The 14592-nt window shown below is 42.3% G+C and overlaps 1 protein-coding gene across 5 annotated transcripts in view; it reads left to right on the forward strand.

Moving 5' to 3' along the window:
- The window catches only part of cacna2d2a (calcium channel, voltage-dependent, alpha 2/delta subunit 2a), a 168183-nt gene that overhangs the window by 79544 nt on the left and 74047 nt on the right, over nt 1–14592 (forward strand). For all 5 annotated transcript variants that reach the window (XM_037102137.1, XM_037102136.1, XM_037102133.1 and 2 more), the window contains one exon: nt 9180–9239. In XM_037102137.1, coding sequence (XP_036958032.1) covers nt 9180–9239 — 60 coding nt within the window. The remainder of the gene's footprint in view (nt 1–9179; nt 9240–14592) is intronic.

Consider the following 14592-nt stretch of genomic DNA (forward strand, 5'->3'; position numbering starts at 1 on the left):
CACACATTGTCAATGATATACTTTGTCAAACAGCAGCTGCTGTCACTGGAATCTGTGGCACATTGACAGGGCTTTTGTAAGGCACCATACACCTCTTTGTAGCAGAAAAAGAGCAGGGGCGAGAGCGAGGTACATCTACAAGGCATCACTAATATCTATTTTGTAACACCTTTTAGTTGAATAATAACCTTCAAAAGCCCAAAAGTGTCACTGCTGTTATAATTCTATCAGAAATCTAAAGGAAGAGGGAGGATGATTGAAGTAAAGGGCAAAAAAAAAAAAATGACAGCAAAAAAAACGTTTGCCCTTGAACTGCACACAGTGCTGTGTTGAGGTGAGGTGACAGGAAGGCTGCTAAGCTGATAGACAGAGATAATGTTGGTATGGCTCTTAAAAAAGGGGAGAAAAAAGCCATCACCTCCCTCCTATGGTGCTTTTTTCCTTCTCCTATTTTCTCTCAATCGCCTGACTTTCTCCACCGACCATCTCTGAATCAGTCTGGTCATTTCTACCTCTTGTAATTGTGGACACAGAAAAAAAAAACACACACAGCATCAGCCCTTTCAAAATCAATGATAATTTTTTTTGTATTTGATATACATATTTATTCTGTGACATACCAAAAACTGGATTCCCCCTCAAAAATGTTTTAGTTTTCCTAATTTGTCTCGACAATTCATCCGACGTTTCCTACTGTATTTGCATCCAAGCTCAGCAGCCTGTTTGAGCCTGTCAAAAGGAAAGGGCACCGAAAACACAAACGCATGGGTAATTGATTGCATGATGATGTAGTGAGCTTTTGAGCTGATTGCAAATGTACAGTGTGTACTGTGCATTTCTGAGTGGAGTTAGTGTGGGTGTAAGATGTGACCTGTGGTGATTAAGAGTTTGTCTTTATGTGAAGAAAACACAGTTATAATACAATCAAGTTTGGCCTCCATGGTGCTGAGGAGTTTCAACCACTGTCCTTAATTTTTATTTTTTGCTCCTATCATATGTTTGTGTGTGTATTCTCTAGGGCTGCATGTAATAGTTATATTCATCATGAATTAACCTGCCTATTACGCAAGTAGTCATTTTCCCAGCAACCAGTGTGACTCCTTCGAATTGCTTCTAACTACTACTTCGTTTTATAGTAAATGACAAAGACAAGCAAAAAATCTTTATATTTGGGAAGCTGGATTTTGCAAGATTTTGATATGAGAAATTAGTGAAATGATTCATCCATCTATCTATTAAAATAATTAGCGCAGTTCCTTTTGATCCTATTTCAACTAATCTATTAATCGACCCATCTTTGCAGTTCTAGTTTTCCCAATAATCTGGCATTCATTTTACAAAGATGTTATGTTGACATATACAGTGACATGTCAACCCGCCCCTCAACTCAGCCTGAGACAGACGAAACAAGCGGGTCATCCAGGCAGTCGCACACACCTGTTAACAGATGTACCAACTAAAAGAGCAGTCGTTTGCTCTGTTTCTTTCGAGTGGGACGTCACTGGGTTTCTTTGACTTATTTATTTTTAGCTATCGCTTCTTCCAGACAATGGGTATGCAATTTTCTCCTTTTCAGTCACCTGCAAGGTCGATGCCTTATGGGCTGCAAGAGAAACAAGACGTCTGAATCTTTTTCTTTTCTTTTTCTTTTTTTTTTAAATGGCGCCTTTAGGCTCCCTTCTTCTCTCTCGCTCCGTGCCTGTTGCCTGACTGATGCCAGTAACAGCAGGAAAGGCCGGGCAGCAGTTTGGGCATGTCTGTGACTATCTGTCAAACAATGGACAGTGAGCCCAACCAGCCAGACGCTCACATGTCACTGAGCTGATCCTGGCCTCATCGACACGCTGCTCTGCCTGCACGCTCACCCTGAGCCCCCTGCTGGCCCCCTGCGAGAAGGACACTCGGCTGCAGATCTGTGTGCCGTTGACTCACTGCGATGGTTCCTGCAGTGACCTTGTCTGACCTTTGCATCTTTTTAGATTCGCACTGACTATGTTAGTCATGACCTGTGCGAACATGCGTGCCGGCAAGTAAATAATGTGAGCTGTTTGTAGCATCCATCCCATAGGAGATTTAATTGAAATTACAGTGGTAGTTGCTCCAGTGAATGATAATGTGCAGTACAATGGTCTTTGGCCCTGTTCTGTGCTGTGATGAGTCTGCCACTTAGCTTCAAAGGCTCTGTGGTTTAATGAGCGAAATGCATATTATTTTGAATGGAGCAAATGAAACAAAAAGTGCCCCAATTAGAAGAGAATTAATATTGTTTTTATGGAGATACTTCAGCTGTCAGTAATATATTAAATTAGCTCATTTGCTCCTGTGACATTGCTTCTAACATAATCCTATTTTGATTATATCCATATTATAAACGTAGAAGTAGACTGATTAGTACACAAGAGCTTATGATCAAGGTCGATTATTTTCAGTGTAGCTCTGAAGAACCATTATGAGGCAGTTCAGCTGCCGCCGAGAGCTGCTGTATTATTCCAGAGGAGACCGTTGCCTTTTTTGTCCCCATTGAACTAAACACAGAAGCTTCAACACAATGCTGGCAATCTACAGTGGAAACATGGTGTTTCTGTGGGCCTGCATAGAGTGTAAGAAAGCTGGTGTTTGATTTTTTTCTTTTCTTTCTTTTTTTTTTTTTTTTTTTGGAAAGCTGATGAGTGAGTTGCTGCTGTGGGTAGGTGACAGCTTGCGTCTTCCAGATCCGGTCTCCGTGGAAACAGCAAAGTGAGTCGGGATTGCGCTGCGATGAGTGGGGAAAAAGAAAAGTGTTAACATTTTCCGTTGTGGAGGGGGAAGATTATGGGGGTTGGGGAGGTGGTGGGGGGGACGACAAAGGCAGGGATTATCTCAACACATGCTACAATAGCACTACACACACATCCTCTGCAAACGGGCCTGCCACGGGCTGCTTTGGATCACAGAACAAAGACAGGGTCTCCCACCCATCCATGCAGATCCTCTGTCAGAGTTAGCTAATAAGGACTACAATACCCAGCTGCTGGAAGCAAACCGACCAGGGACCTGGAATTAAGGGTCATTATTCCTCGCCATTATGGACTTTAACATTGTTTAGATAATTGAAAAGGAGAGTCCATTCTTATTGTTAGTCCTCCATCATTTCAGTCACACCAACAAATAATGCAAGCAATGAAAACGTGACAAGTTTGCATTCGTCTTCCTATTTCACCCCCTGTTACAGACAACTTTGCCCCTTGTGAAGTCAATTAAACTGTTTTGAAGTTGTGTCTGTGACCGTGTTGTTTGAATTTATATGGCGTTGAAGAGGAGGGGAGAAAGTTTGAGTGCAGCAAACTGAGACAGATGGAGAGAAATGGACTACGGCGTATGATGGCAGGATAAAACAGCCGAGCGAAGAGGAGAGATAAAAGGATGGTGAGAGAATGAAAGGTGGTGGTGGCGGCAGCGGCGACAAGGGAGCGAGGCGAAGTGAAAGTGAGTTTGTCTGTGATGTTTTAAAATTCTGGAGTGGAAAGTCCCTCCATCTGTTATTGTGGGACGGTTCTGACTCAGTGATTTCTATGATTGGCCTTAATCCCGGCCGAGTGGAGGAGACAGAATGAAGAGCTTAAAGCAGACTGCTCTCACTCTGACAGGCTCCACTGGCGGCCGCCGCTGCTGCTGCTTCTGCTGCTGGGGCTCACTAGTACTCTCAGTCTGCTGCCCCCTAATGGGCCAACTGCTGCATGACACTACACTTCTCTGCACAACTACAGCAGATCTTAAGAACCCAGACAGAGTAGTGACATTTTGATGTAACATGAATTCGTCAGCAGCCGTGAACCACAGCAGTTTTTACTCAATGTTAAATGCTACTTGCTCTGTGTATGATGATTATGACCTCACATAGCAACACTGCCCAAAGATGCAGCATGTCCTTTTTACTGTCTTTAAGTAAACATGCCATTGCTCATGATTCTCTCTGATCCTGCAAGTGTCTGGATATTTGATTCAACAATGTGGAAAGGACCCTTAAGAAAGCTGTTCTATATTTAGACGTTTTTTTCAAAGAGCTTAGTGGCTTACCATTATGACTGTCACTGTCCACAGCAGCCAATCATTGCAAAATTTACTAAGGGTCTTCCCTCGCCACGCTAGTCGCTCTGAGAAGGTTAAGTGACCTCAGCAGAGTCATTTCACAGTCTTTTGGTCCCCAAGGTGACTCGAGCGTTCCCAGAAACGGAGCTGAGGGGGTCATTTGGAACATGTTGAGTACCTCGATTCGAGGCTGCAATCACATTTACAGACTGTGTCGTGTTTTCTCAAGTGCCCTCTCACTCAAACACACACATCGTGGGGCTGTTTTGGAGTGTCCCTCCACATCGCACAGGCGACAGTGTGGTGTGTCGAGTGCCCTTTAAGTTAATGCTCAGTGGAAGGGCCTAACAGGCAGCGGCAATCACACAGGCGGCCCGGTGTCGAGTTGGCGCTCAGCACAGCATGACGCTGTCCGTCTCTGGTGTGCTGTCATTCCCTTAGAAATAACATGACTTCAAGTGATTAAACTGCCCCCCTCCGGAACAGAGCAAACCGAACAGTTATGAATATTAAAGATCCTAATCGCCTCACGCTGAGCTTTTGGTATGCTGTCTTCTTGGTCCGTGAGTTCACAGAGAGGGAACACGGCTTTTCACCGGTGGGATTCTTGGACAGCGGAGACAAGACCGAGTTGCTACAGCACCAGTGCCATTATTTACAGTGTTTGCATACATGACAGACTCCATTGTGTGTTGTTTAAGACCGTAGACCTTGCAGAGGCACTACACATGCCACTATCCATTACAGAGTTGTGTTTATGGTTCTTGACCTTGCCTGAAGGCTTGGTGACAAATGGCCCAACATGTGATGCATTTTGTGTCAAGGTTACAACGGCAATAACATTAGAGGGGCGTGCTCATGTTGTCAACTCCTCTGGTGTCTTTGTGCCCGTGTGCTGTAGTGTTATTTGCTATGTTGTGTGGGCCTGCATGGAGCTTATCTGTGCTGTACTGTGCTGATCTCACTATGCTCATCCAGTGCCTCTAAGCTGCTTGGGCTCCAGCCACCAGCATAGATGATATATCCCTGCCCCCCTCCTTCCCACATCTCTCACTCTGATTCATTGGCTGTTTGTGTTGCCCATCCATCTGGGCCAACACAGAGGAAGGAAAGACACATGAAGACACATGGCTGTTTTGGAGCAGGGGGGACTGCATTAAGCTGTTGGGAAAGAGATAGGGTCCCAGAGAAATTGTGGCCCACCAGCAGGGGAGGGAAGAACCATACCGGGGGAGAGGCAACTAGAGGAACAGAGGGAAAAAAAAAATATGTGTGGGCTACTCAGGGGGAGAGAAATGGATTTTCTTAAGGGACAAAGTACAGATCCTTACTGACAGATTAAATGCTGAGGAAAAGACTGAGCCCAGGGGATGAAAGCCGAGCTAGATCAAAGATCATGACCGAGGGTTGAGAGAAAAAAATAACGTGGAAACAGTTCTGCAAATAGTTATCTTTTATGGCTTCAAAAAACATTAACAAAAAAAAACCAAACATGTCATATACCAGCTGTTGTGGCAGAGAGTGAAATCATATGGCTTTAATTTTCAGGATAATCTCAGACTGGAAATGTGGGTGAGATTATTGTTCAGCTGCTCAGTGTTTATCCCTAATTGAAAAATGGATTGTTGATAGTTCCACCAAGAGATTACCACTGTGGTGCTGCCCTTTAGCAAGACTGACCCTCTCAAACGAAAAGCCACACAATTACTGTCTTTTCTAATGGATTCTTTGGTAATAATTTCAATGGGCTAATTAGATCCTCATTCCATTGTTTCAGTCGCCTATTGTCTCATTAGGAAATAAATGAAATGTTATTGTTGTTATTTAAGGCTTGTTCAGGTGATTAAAAAGCACAATGCAAAATCATGAGAGCTCAGAGGACTCGAAATGATCCAGATTTTGAGCTATTATGTGTCACAAATTAGGTTTGTGGTATCACATTATGTACATACTTTAAACAATTATGCTCCACTAACATCCCCGTACGACAGCCTTAAGAGACTGATTTTCTGGGCCTTGTGTGTGTGTGTGTGTGTGTGTGTGTGTGTGTGTGTTTAGAGGAGGAAGAGCCATACTGTGCCTGTGTGGCCATGAGTGGGAGGTTCTGCTCTGATGAAGAGGGAGGGGCGCTCTTAATAGAAATAGGACAGCTTTTACTATAATGAGAGTTTATGTCTTGTGTGTGTTTTTGGTAGATAAAAAGCCTCTTGTGGAAGGGGGGAACCGGTTCGTTCAGCGTGGCTCACAAATGAATGAGCTTCTACAGTAGCCGGGGTCTAAATAGGGTTAGTAATTTCAGAGCTCTGGGACATTACGGCCAATCACACTATTCTAGGACAGGAATCGGAACGCCCCCTAGAGGCTCGGGGAAACCTAGATTACTGTGGGAGGAGACGGAGAGAGACTCCAAGACTTCACTTTATTTGCCACTTGTATGACTTCCTACATGAGAAGCCTGCATACATTTGGCTGCTTCAGACATAAACCTGAATCATGGTAAATAATGTTAGACCATAAAGGTACATCAGTAGGTAATGAAGTATTATACTAGTATTCGATTAGAATACAAAGTTTGATATTAAGTAGGGATTTCCTGATCCGATCTGCAGTATCGGGATAGAGGCTGATATTGGCATTCTTCCAATGATAAGGATTCGCAAATTTGGACATGGACTGAAGTTTGATTTTTTTTTTTTTTTTTTTAATGTCAGTGCACAATTTGTGGCACAACACAGACACGCGCATAACGTTACTCAGGCAAACCTGTAAAATGTATGCAGTGTGGAAATATTCTAATTATAAACTGAAAGTAGTTCAGTGGTGACATGTAACATCTGCAGTACGCAGAGAGTCGCTCGCGAGAGAGTACCAAAAGAGCTGCATTTAACTTAAAAAATATATCAAAATCACATTTTATACGATAAAATATTACAGAGAAGGTAATTGAAGTCATTGCTCTGGATAACCAGCTCATCTCCGTGGTAGAGGATCAGGGTTTTCTTTGTCATCTGGAGTTTTTGAATCCCCGGTATGCCCTACCATCCCAGGATTACATTATATTGATTCCACTTTGGAGTTACAACATGCTGGTATGCGCACAAGTTTCATGGGTCTCATACAGCGGAGCATGTAAAACAGGCAATTGAGGAGATGCTGAACACGTGAAATAGACAAGCAATGGGTCGATGTCATTTTACGTGGCAACGTAAGGAATATGAAAAAAGCAATGGATGATATGGAGGTACCAGGCGTGGGCTGCTTCATGCACATACTTCAACTGGCTGTACACAAGGGTCTGCTTTCACAGTGTAGCATCACAGACTCACCTGCTGACACAAAGAAGATGGTAGGCCAATGTTGCAGTAACATATTCAGAATAAGAAAGAACCATATGAACGTATATACCTTGTTTCACCAAAAAAAAAAAAAAACCCTATTAAGGAACAGCTTGGATGCAGGTCCTTTTTCTCTTAATGCAGCTGTATTATCCAGGAAAATATTAGTTAAGCCTAAGTATCGGCTCAGGACTCGGAATCAGCATTTACTAAATATTGAATGACTCGGATCGGGATCGGGATAAAAAACCTGATCGGGAGATCCCTAATATTAAGTATGAGTCAGAGCAATGCAGAAACACAAAATATCAATACACCTGCTAGTAGGACTGGGTGACAAAATCAAATATCACAAATGTTTCACCAAATACCTCAATGTCGACATCACCAAAATACTGTAAGGATGACTTTTGGTGCTTTCACAAAACATTATCACAATGTGATTTTTGCAAAACTGCGACGAGATGTTTCACAAGTAGTGTTTTCTGTTGGAGAAAAGAGTTGATTGTTAGTAGGGAGAACATGTATTTAACACTGAAAGAGAATGCATAAACAAGCATTAAAGGTCTCCTTTAAAAACAAGAAATGAACACATTTGTGTAATATCACAGTATAACTTGAATGGTATCAATATAATATGAATATATTGTCCAACCCTGATGAAAGGTATTGATAGTGTTATCACTGATTGCTGGTCTGTAAATTGGATGTTGAGTCTCCTCTGTGAGCAGGAAGAAGCTCTGAGATGAGGAAATTTCATATTCGTCAGTCTCCTACAGGCACCCCTTTTCTGTGCGTACACAATTAAGTCTGGTGTTTACTATCTGTCTCTGTAGATGGAGAGCTTTGGTGCATTGAGTCATACAATGAAAATGTGTGCAGCCTTGCGTTATACTGAAAAGAAGTGCGTAGTGAACAGGTGCAGCAGCGTTGAAAGCGATGCAGACAGTGTAAGCATATGTATCTGATTTGAAAACATATCAGATTCTACACATGTCATGGTGTTCAGATGTTTCACCTGCAAACACATAGTCAATCATGCCACGTACTCTAAGCTGTGTTCTGAACCTGACAGCAGCTAAAGCCGTGAATTCTGAACGGCAGCAAACATTAGCTTTGTAGCTAATGTCTACCTCTTATCTGCAAGCTTGGGCAAATATCTTGTTTACCTGTGAGGACACAAACTACCACTACCAGGGAGAAGTGTACCCTTAAAGCCTGAAAACTAACCTGCAAATGTCAAGATAAGTCAGTGTGGATTTGGACTGATATGGATGTCGCTCAGCACCACTGATATTAACAATCTGTGCCTTGTTACTTGCACAAGTCTGTTTACATTGTGTCTCTTAGTCCTGGCAGCTCATCTGTCAGACAAATATACACATATTATCACCTCAGCAATATGTAGCAACACTTCAGTCCCAGGTCTTCACACCCCCTTTATTTAATTCAAAATTTCATTCAGAATTTCTAAACAAAGCCAATTTTGAGATGCAGCATCTAGAAACATTTAAAATGTGCTGTTTCAAATACAGTAGTGGCAGTTTACTGAGTTTTTAACTTGGGCCTATACTTTAAGGAGAGCAGTGTTTTTGGGTTTTGGGCTTGAGAATCCTCTAAATTATCAAGTTCATTTTCAGCTGTACTTGCTTTTAAGGGAACAAGGTCATCTGCCCATCTGCTTCTCTCTGACTCTCTCACATATACATAAATCAATGTCCTCTTGACTTCTGACACTCACACTGCTGTTTTTATGTTTTTTTTTCTCTTTTGCAGAAGCTGGCCAGGGAGGCAGAGCTGCTCCAGAAGGAACATGAATGGCAAGACGGTGTGACGGTAAAGTAGGACACACACTCCTCTCCCTCCTTCTCCGAGACGTCTTCTTTCTTATTTCCAGGCAAACTGGTTTATCGTTTGTCGTCTGCCCGCACCCATCTGTTTTCCCGTTTCCCGCTCAGTTTAGCTATTTTACTTGTATATCTTTAATGACAATGTGATCAGCATCACAGAGACAATGTGGCAATAAAAACCTAATTATATTCAGATGGAAAAACACACAAACACAGTCCCACAGTTATGCACCCACACTATAATTGCTTACTTTTGGGGTTTTTACTTTCACGGTCTTCGGTGTAATCTCTCATTTTGTTTCACAGGCTGAAGGAAGTTGAACAATGCATCCTTTTGTAGCTGACCTTTGAAAACACACAGATCCGCTCTTGAAATTTAAAAAGGAAAAAAAAAAAGAAAGGAGAAAAGGAATAACTCTGGTTTTTGTGTTTGTCTGTATGTGTTTGTGAGCCTCCGTGCTCCAATGACTCTCAAATTTGCAAGCACTCAATGTCCCACAAACATGCGTGCATACTGATGCACACACACATACACACACACTGACACACACCCGTGCATATATATATAGCCTCACCCAACAGATACACTTGCACATTCCCTACTGTCATATCCTCTGTCTCCAGGGAGACGAGCTCGCTGTCATGGTACACTTCCCGCAAATGGATTTTTAACCCAGCACCTCCTGGGGGATATTTGAGAAAAGGCTTTAACTGATTTAAAACGAATAATTATGAGCCCTACTTCCCCGCAAAGTCCATTTTTATTCATGGTTGCTTACACTCTGAAGATGTAGTGTTGGGGTGGCTGGGCTGCACCCCTCTCTTCCCCCCCTCCCTCCCTCCCTTGATCCCGCTGGTCCGAGGGAAGGACCTGCAGTGCGGCTGTCCCTTCATCTTAGGCCTGAGGGAGGTTGATGCCTGCCTCTCCCTGCCCGGCTCCGATGCACCTCAATCGGATGTGTAACCATGCAGGAAGTGGAGCCTGGGTCACGGTGACCACACACAGCACACCTGTTCATAAGTAGCTGCATCCAATATGGCATCAATACCTCCTCAAGTGGAAAAGCCAGCACTCTCTTTAATCCGCCCCACCCCTGCCAAAACTCCTGTTTCTCCTCTTTCTGTCTTTGTCCTTTTCCTTCTTTCTCTTTTCTTCTTTCTGTCCAGTCAACAGCTTCATACCCAGCCCTATCTTCCGCACCGCCATCATATTCATATATATTTCTGTTATCTGTATGTGTCTTTAATCAGGCATGAAAACAGTTGGAATATATCATATTGTTGCAAATACTGCAAATGAATCCTAATGGCGCTCCTCTATTAATAATGTATTGGAGCTGATTTCATTTGCCTTTATAATCAGGCCAGGTAATGAATCTCAGCAGGGGCGACTGTGAAACCATTAAAAAAAAAAGAATCTCGCAAGGAGGTGGAGCGGGGGGAGGAAAGGAGGAGTGGGAGAGGTAGATATGCCACATGCTCGCAAGAAGATTTTTCCTGTTTGTAGATTTTGCGCTTTCCTAATTTCTCTTTGGGTGAACACTCCGCTGACTGACACTCTAATTAGATTAGGGCTGCATGCTCTTTGGGCATATTAGGAGAACTGCGTCGCATCTTAAACTAGCGGGTGGAGCAGTCTGTCAAATGAAGAGAAAAGGTGTTTATGCATGAGAGACGGTGCGTTTTGATAGAATTTGTGAGTGTGTGTGCATGTGCGTCTGCTCCAGTGAGGGTTAGGAAAGCATAATGTGGTTGTTTGTGTTTGACGGCGATTGGGTATTTATTTGTATGTGTTTATTAACGATAGGTTCTGTACCTGGCCCAGCCCATCTGCTCGCCTCGCCAAACCGGTGACATCATAGAAACTCAATGACACGCCAGTTCCTCATAGCGGCTGCCATAACAGCTGTTCCGGTAGCAGTGGACCTCACTCTTCCTCGTGCTCTCTCTCTATCTCTCTCACACACACACACAAGCCTTTTCCTGGCCCAACTGCAGCGCCGGTTTTCCTGACCATCCTGACTGCTGGACATTATGAATGTCAAAATGTTGATCATAACAACTGTCATGTTGCTCGTTCAGGGTTTTAAATCCATCGGAATGAAATGGTGTGTGAAATAGACATTAAAGTGTTGGATTGCCGCTGATTTCTCAAGGTCAGGTGCCCGTCCTTTTGTGACACTCCTCTATTGTGTTGGCAGCAGAGTCATCCCAAAGCGACATGGTTGTTTCAGTGCTGCTTAGCAATTCTCTCAGGGATGCGTGGAGAACCAGCAACTTCAGAGCCAGATTTTTAAAAAATCTGCTTTGTTTTGTATACTGAAAATTGGCAACCAGAGAGCAGCGCACTATGAAACTTTTCCGGATAGCAGCACTCATTTCAAATGTTTCTGTGTGTCCTACAGCTTTGACCCAGTAGATCATTGTGTGTACTGTCTAAACAATATTTAGGAAGATAATTAAATGTTACCTAACTGTGAAAAGAAAGCCAAAGCCCATTTCTCTGGGTAATAATTTTTTCATGGAGTTTTCAATTTCAAAATGGTTCACTGCTTTTTAGCTTTTTTCTGTCTGAACATCACTCAATATTCATGTTGCCGACTTCCTAAGGAACATACACTTAGACTTAAGGTCTTTTGGGCAGCTTGATCTAAAAGTTACAGAAGCACCTGTTCATCATGTAGACATTTGAAACACAATAATAAAATTGCATTAACAAAGTCAGCCATGAGACATATAATAAACAGTCACAGCTGAAGAAATTCTTTGTTGACTAATATTCATAGGATTTCTTTTGACTTTGTTGACTGAAGCTGAAAAAATCAATTAAATGATCGTGTTATTGTTCCTCTAAAGATTGAACGCACTCTTGCAGAATGATCACTTAAAATGTTGGGCTTATTAAAGAGAACATTTGTGGATATTACAGAGGTGCCAGAAATGTGTAATCATTTTCAAGTAGTGAATACTGACTAGTATCTTGAGAAGTCCATTCAAGACACATTCATAGATATCTTATGGATTCTCTATGTGAAGGTGGGTTATCATGAATGGTCAAGACCTTCATTTAACGTGACAGTTATGGACTTTTACAATTTCCATTCTTAGACTAGAAAGAAACTCTCTCAAATGCTTCTCTCATGTGTCAGTTTGAATATATGATAAATGCTGAGCTTGGCCCAGTTTAACTTAGGTCATGTGTGGGTCCAGTGACAATGACTAATGCTGTGGGTTTATACCTTAAAATGGTTAGCCTAGAGATAACAAATCTTTTCACAAGGACAACACAAACAATATCCCAACGTTACATAATCATCGGAAATACTTCTCCCTCTGTACGCTGATTAGCTAATTAAGTGGTTTCAGCAATATGGGAGTCCACAGAGTCTGGTTTGGTTTGAATAAAAATCAATATGGACATGACTACTATGAATCTTGACACTCAATCACATCTATATTTCCTATTGCTTCTTTTGGATTATTGCTTGGATTTTATATCCAAAACCTCTCTTGAAACTCTATGTCTATGCTGCTACTTAGCAGATAAAGAGACATTTTTTATATACAGTATATATCTCTCACAGGAGTTGAGAGGTAAAGGGACAGTTAGTATCAGTCTTATATTCATCTGGTGCCCAGGAACATAAAATATTGCTAGTATTGCTCTGCTTGTAGTGATGACAGGCAACAGTTTGTTAATGTTAGCCACATAGACTTACTTAAATAAGTTATTGTGTTGTTTTCACATCTTGCTTCAGCTGCCTTAATGTGACAAAAAACTTTCAGTGACTTAGTGAAGGTTGGTTAGCATTATTCTCCATTATAAAATGCCTCCAAAGGGCAAAAAATGGAATTAAGTTGTTTTTGTGAGTCTCAGTCAATTTGAAAACTCTAAAAAAATGGCTTCCTAAAATTAACTGTGCTTCAGATTTTGCAAAGTGGAGAATTTTCTCTGGTCAGCATCACTGTCATGTTCAGTGATATATGTTCAGCGATATATTATCAGCGACATTGTCGTCACTCAGTTGTTTAACCACTCATCTCCCATCATATACTGGCTACAGATGATGACCACTGTCACGTAACTGAAGGAGGGTTAACATCAAGTGCAACATGTTAGAACAGAGGGACAAGATTGGTAGCAAGAAAGGACAGAGATTGTGGAGATCGGAGGAAGACATGTACTTTCCATCAGATTGTGATGTGGCAGCTGCTGTACGTTTGAAATGCATTAGTGCTAATAGCTGTGCCATTAGGGGAGAGAGAGGCACTCTGTTGATGGGTTGCCATGATGAAACCAGGGAGAAAGGAGGGGGTGACAAAGAGAAGCATGGAGAGAGAGACAGAGAGAGTGAGAGAGACAGAGAGAGAGATGTGTAAGTGAGAAAGCAAGCGAGTGAGGGAAGAAGGTAAAAGAGACGGAGAAAACGGGAAACAGAGATGGAGCCATCTTCCAGGCCATTTACTGCAATCATCACTCTCTAATCAATCAGGCCTTTCATCATAGGACAACACAATCTCTTATTCTCCCTCGGCCTCTTATTCTCTCTTCATCTCCACTCAGCCACCCACTCTTATACATAACACAGTTGTATTCGTATGACCTCTTTCTTGCTTTTCACACATGTATGTTCATCTGTAACTTTGTAATACTATTCATACAGACATCGCCTACAATGTGCCACCCCCCCCAGTGCTAATAGCCTGCACTGTTCTCAATTATCTCTTGGCAATTTTTTGTTCATACTTCCTTCTCTTCATAGCCACACTTAGCCAGTATTTCAGCGAGATTCACTGTCCTTATGTCACAATAGGTCCTCTCCGAGGTGTAACATGACCTTAAGTGCTGGGGGCACTAGGTAGAGTTGCGAGGGTTTGTTCACTTGACCAAGTTCGGCTTCTTTCATAATGCCTCTATTTGAGATAATTGGCCCTTCAGAGGAAATGAGCGAGAATCATTGTGGCGACTCTCAGCCCAGCCCTCGAAGCTACCAGCTCCATTAGCCACAGAATACATTAGTCTTATGAGGGCTGCCTTTGACAGATTCAAATTCAGATTCTGGTAAAAATAGACAGAAAACGAAGAGAATCCTCACTCAGGCTTTGTTTCATCTCGCTCTACTCTCAACATGTTAATTTTCTTTTTGTCTTTTAGAAATGTTGCCAGATCACTGTTTTCACACTTTCAGCTGGATTAACCAAAACAGGCAGTAATTAAAATATATGAATAAGAATATGGTTGTGTACAATTTTCTTTAATCACCATGGCAACCAGATGCGAGAGGACGCTGGCGTGAATATCGCCGCTTCTCAATCCATAGCAAAACTGTGTTTTCTTT

This window comes from Acanthopagrus latus, chromosome 6, assembly GCF_904848185.1.
Source record: "Acanthopagrus latus isolate v.2019 chromosome 6, fAcaLat1.1, whole genome shotgun sequence".
Taxonomy (NCBI): domain Eukaryota; kingdom Metazoa; phylum Chordata; class Actinopteri; order Spariformes; family Sparidae; genus Acanthopagrus; species Acanthopagrus latus.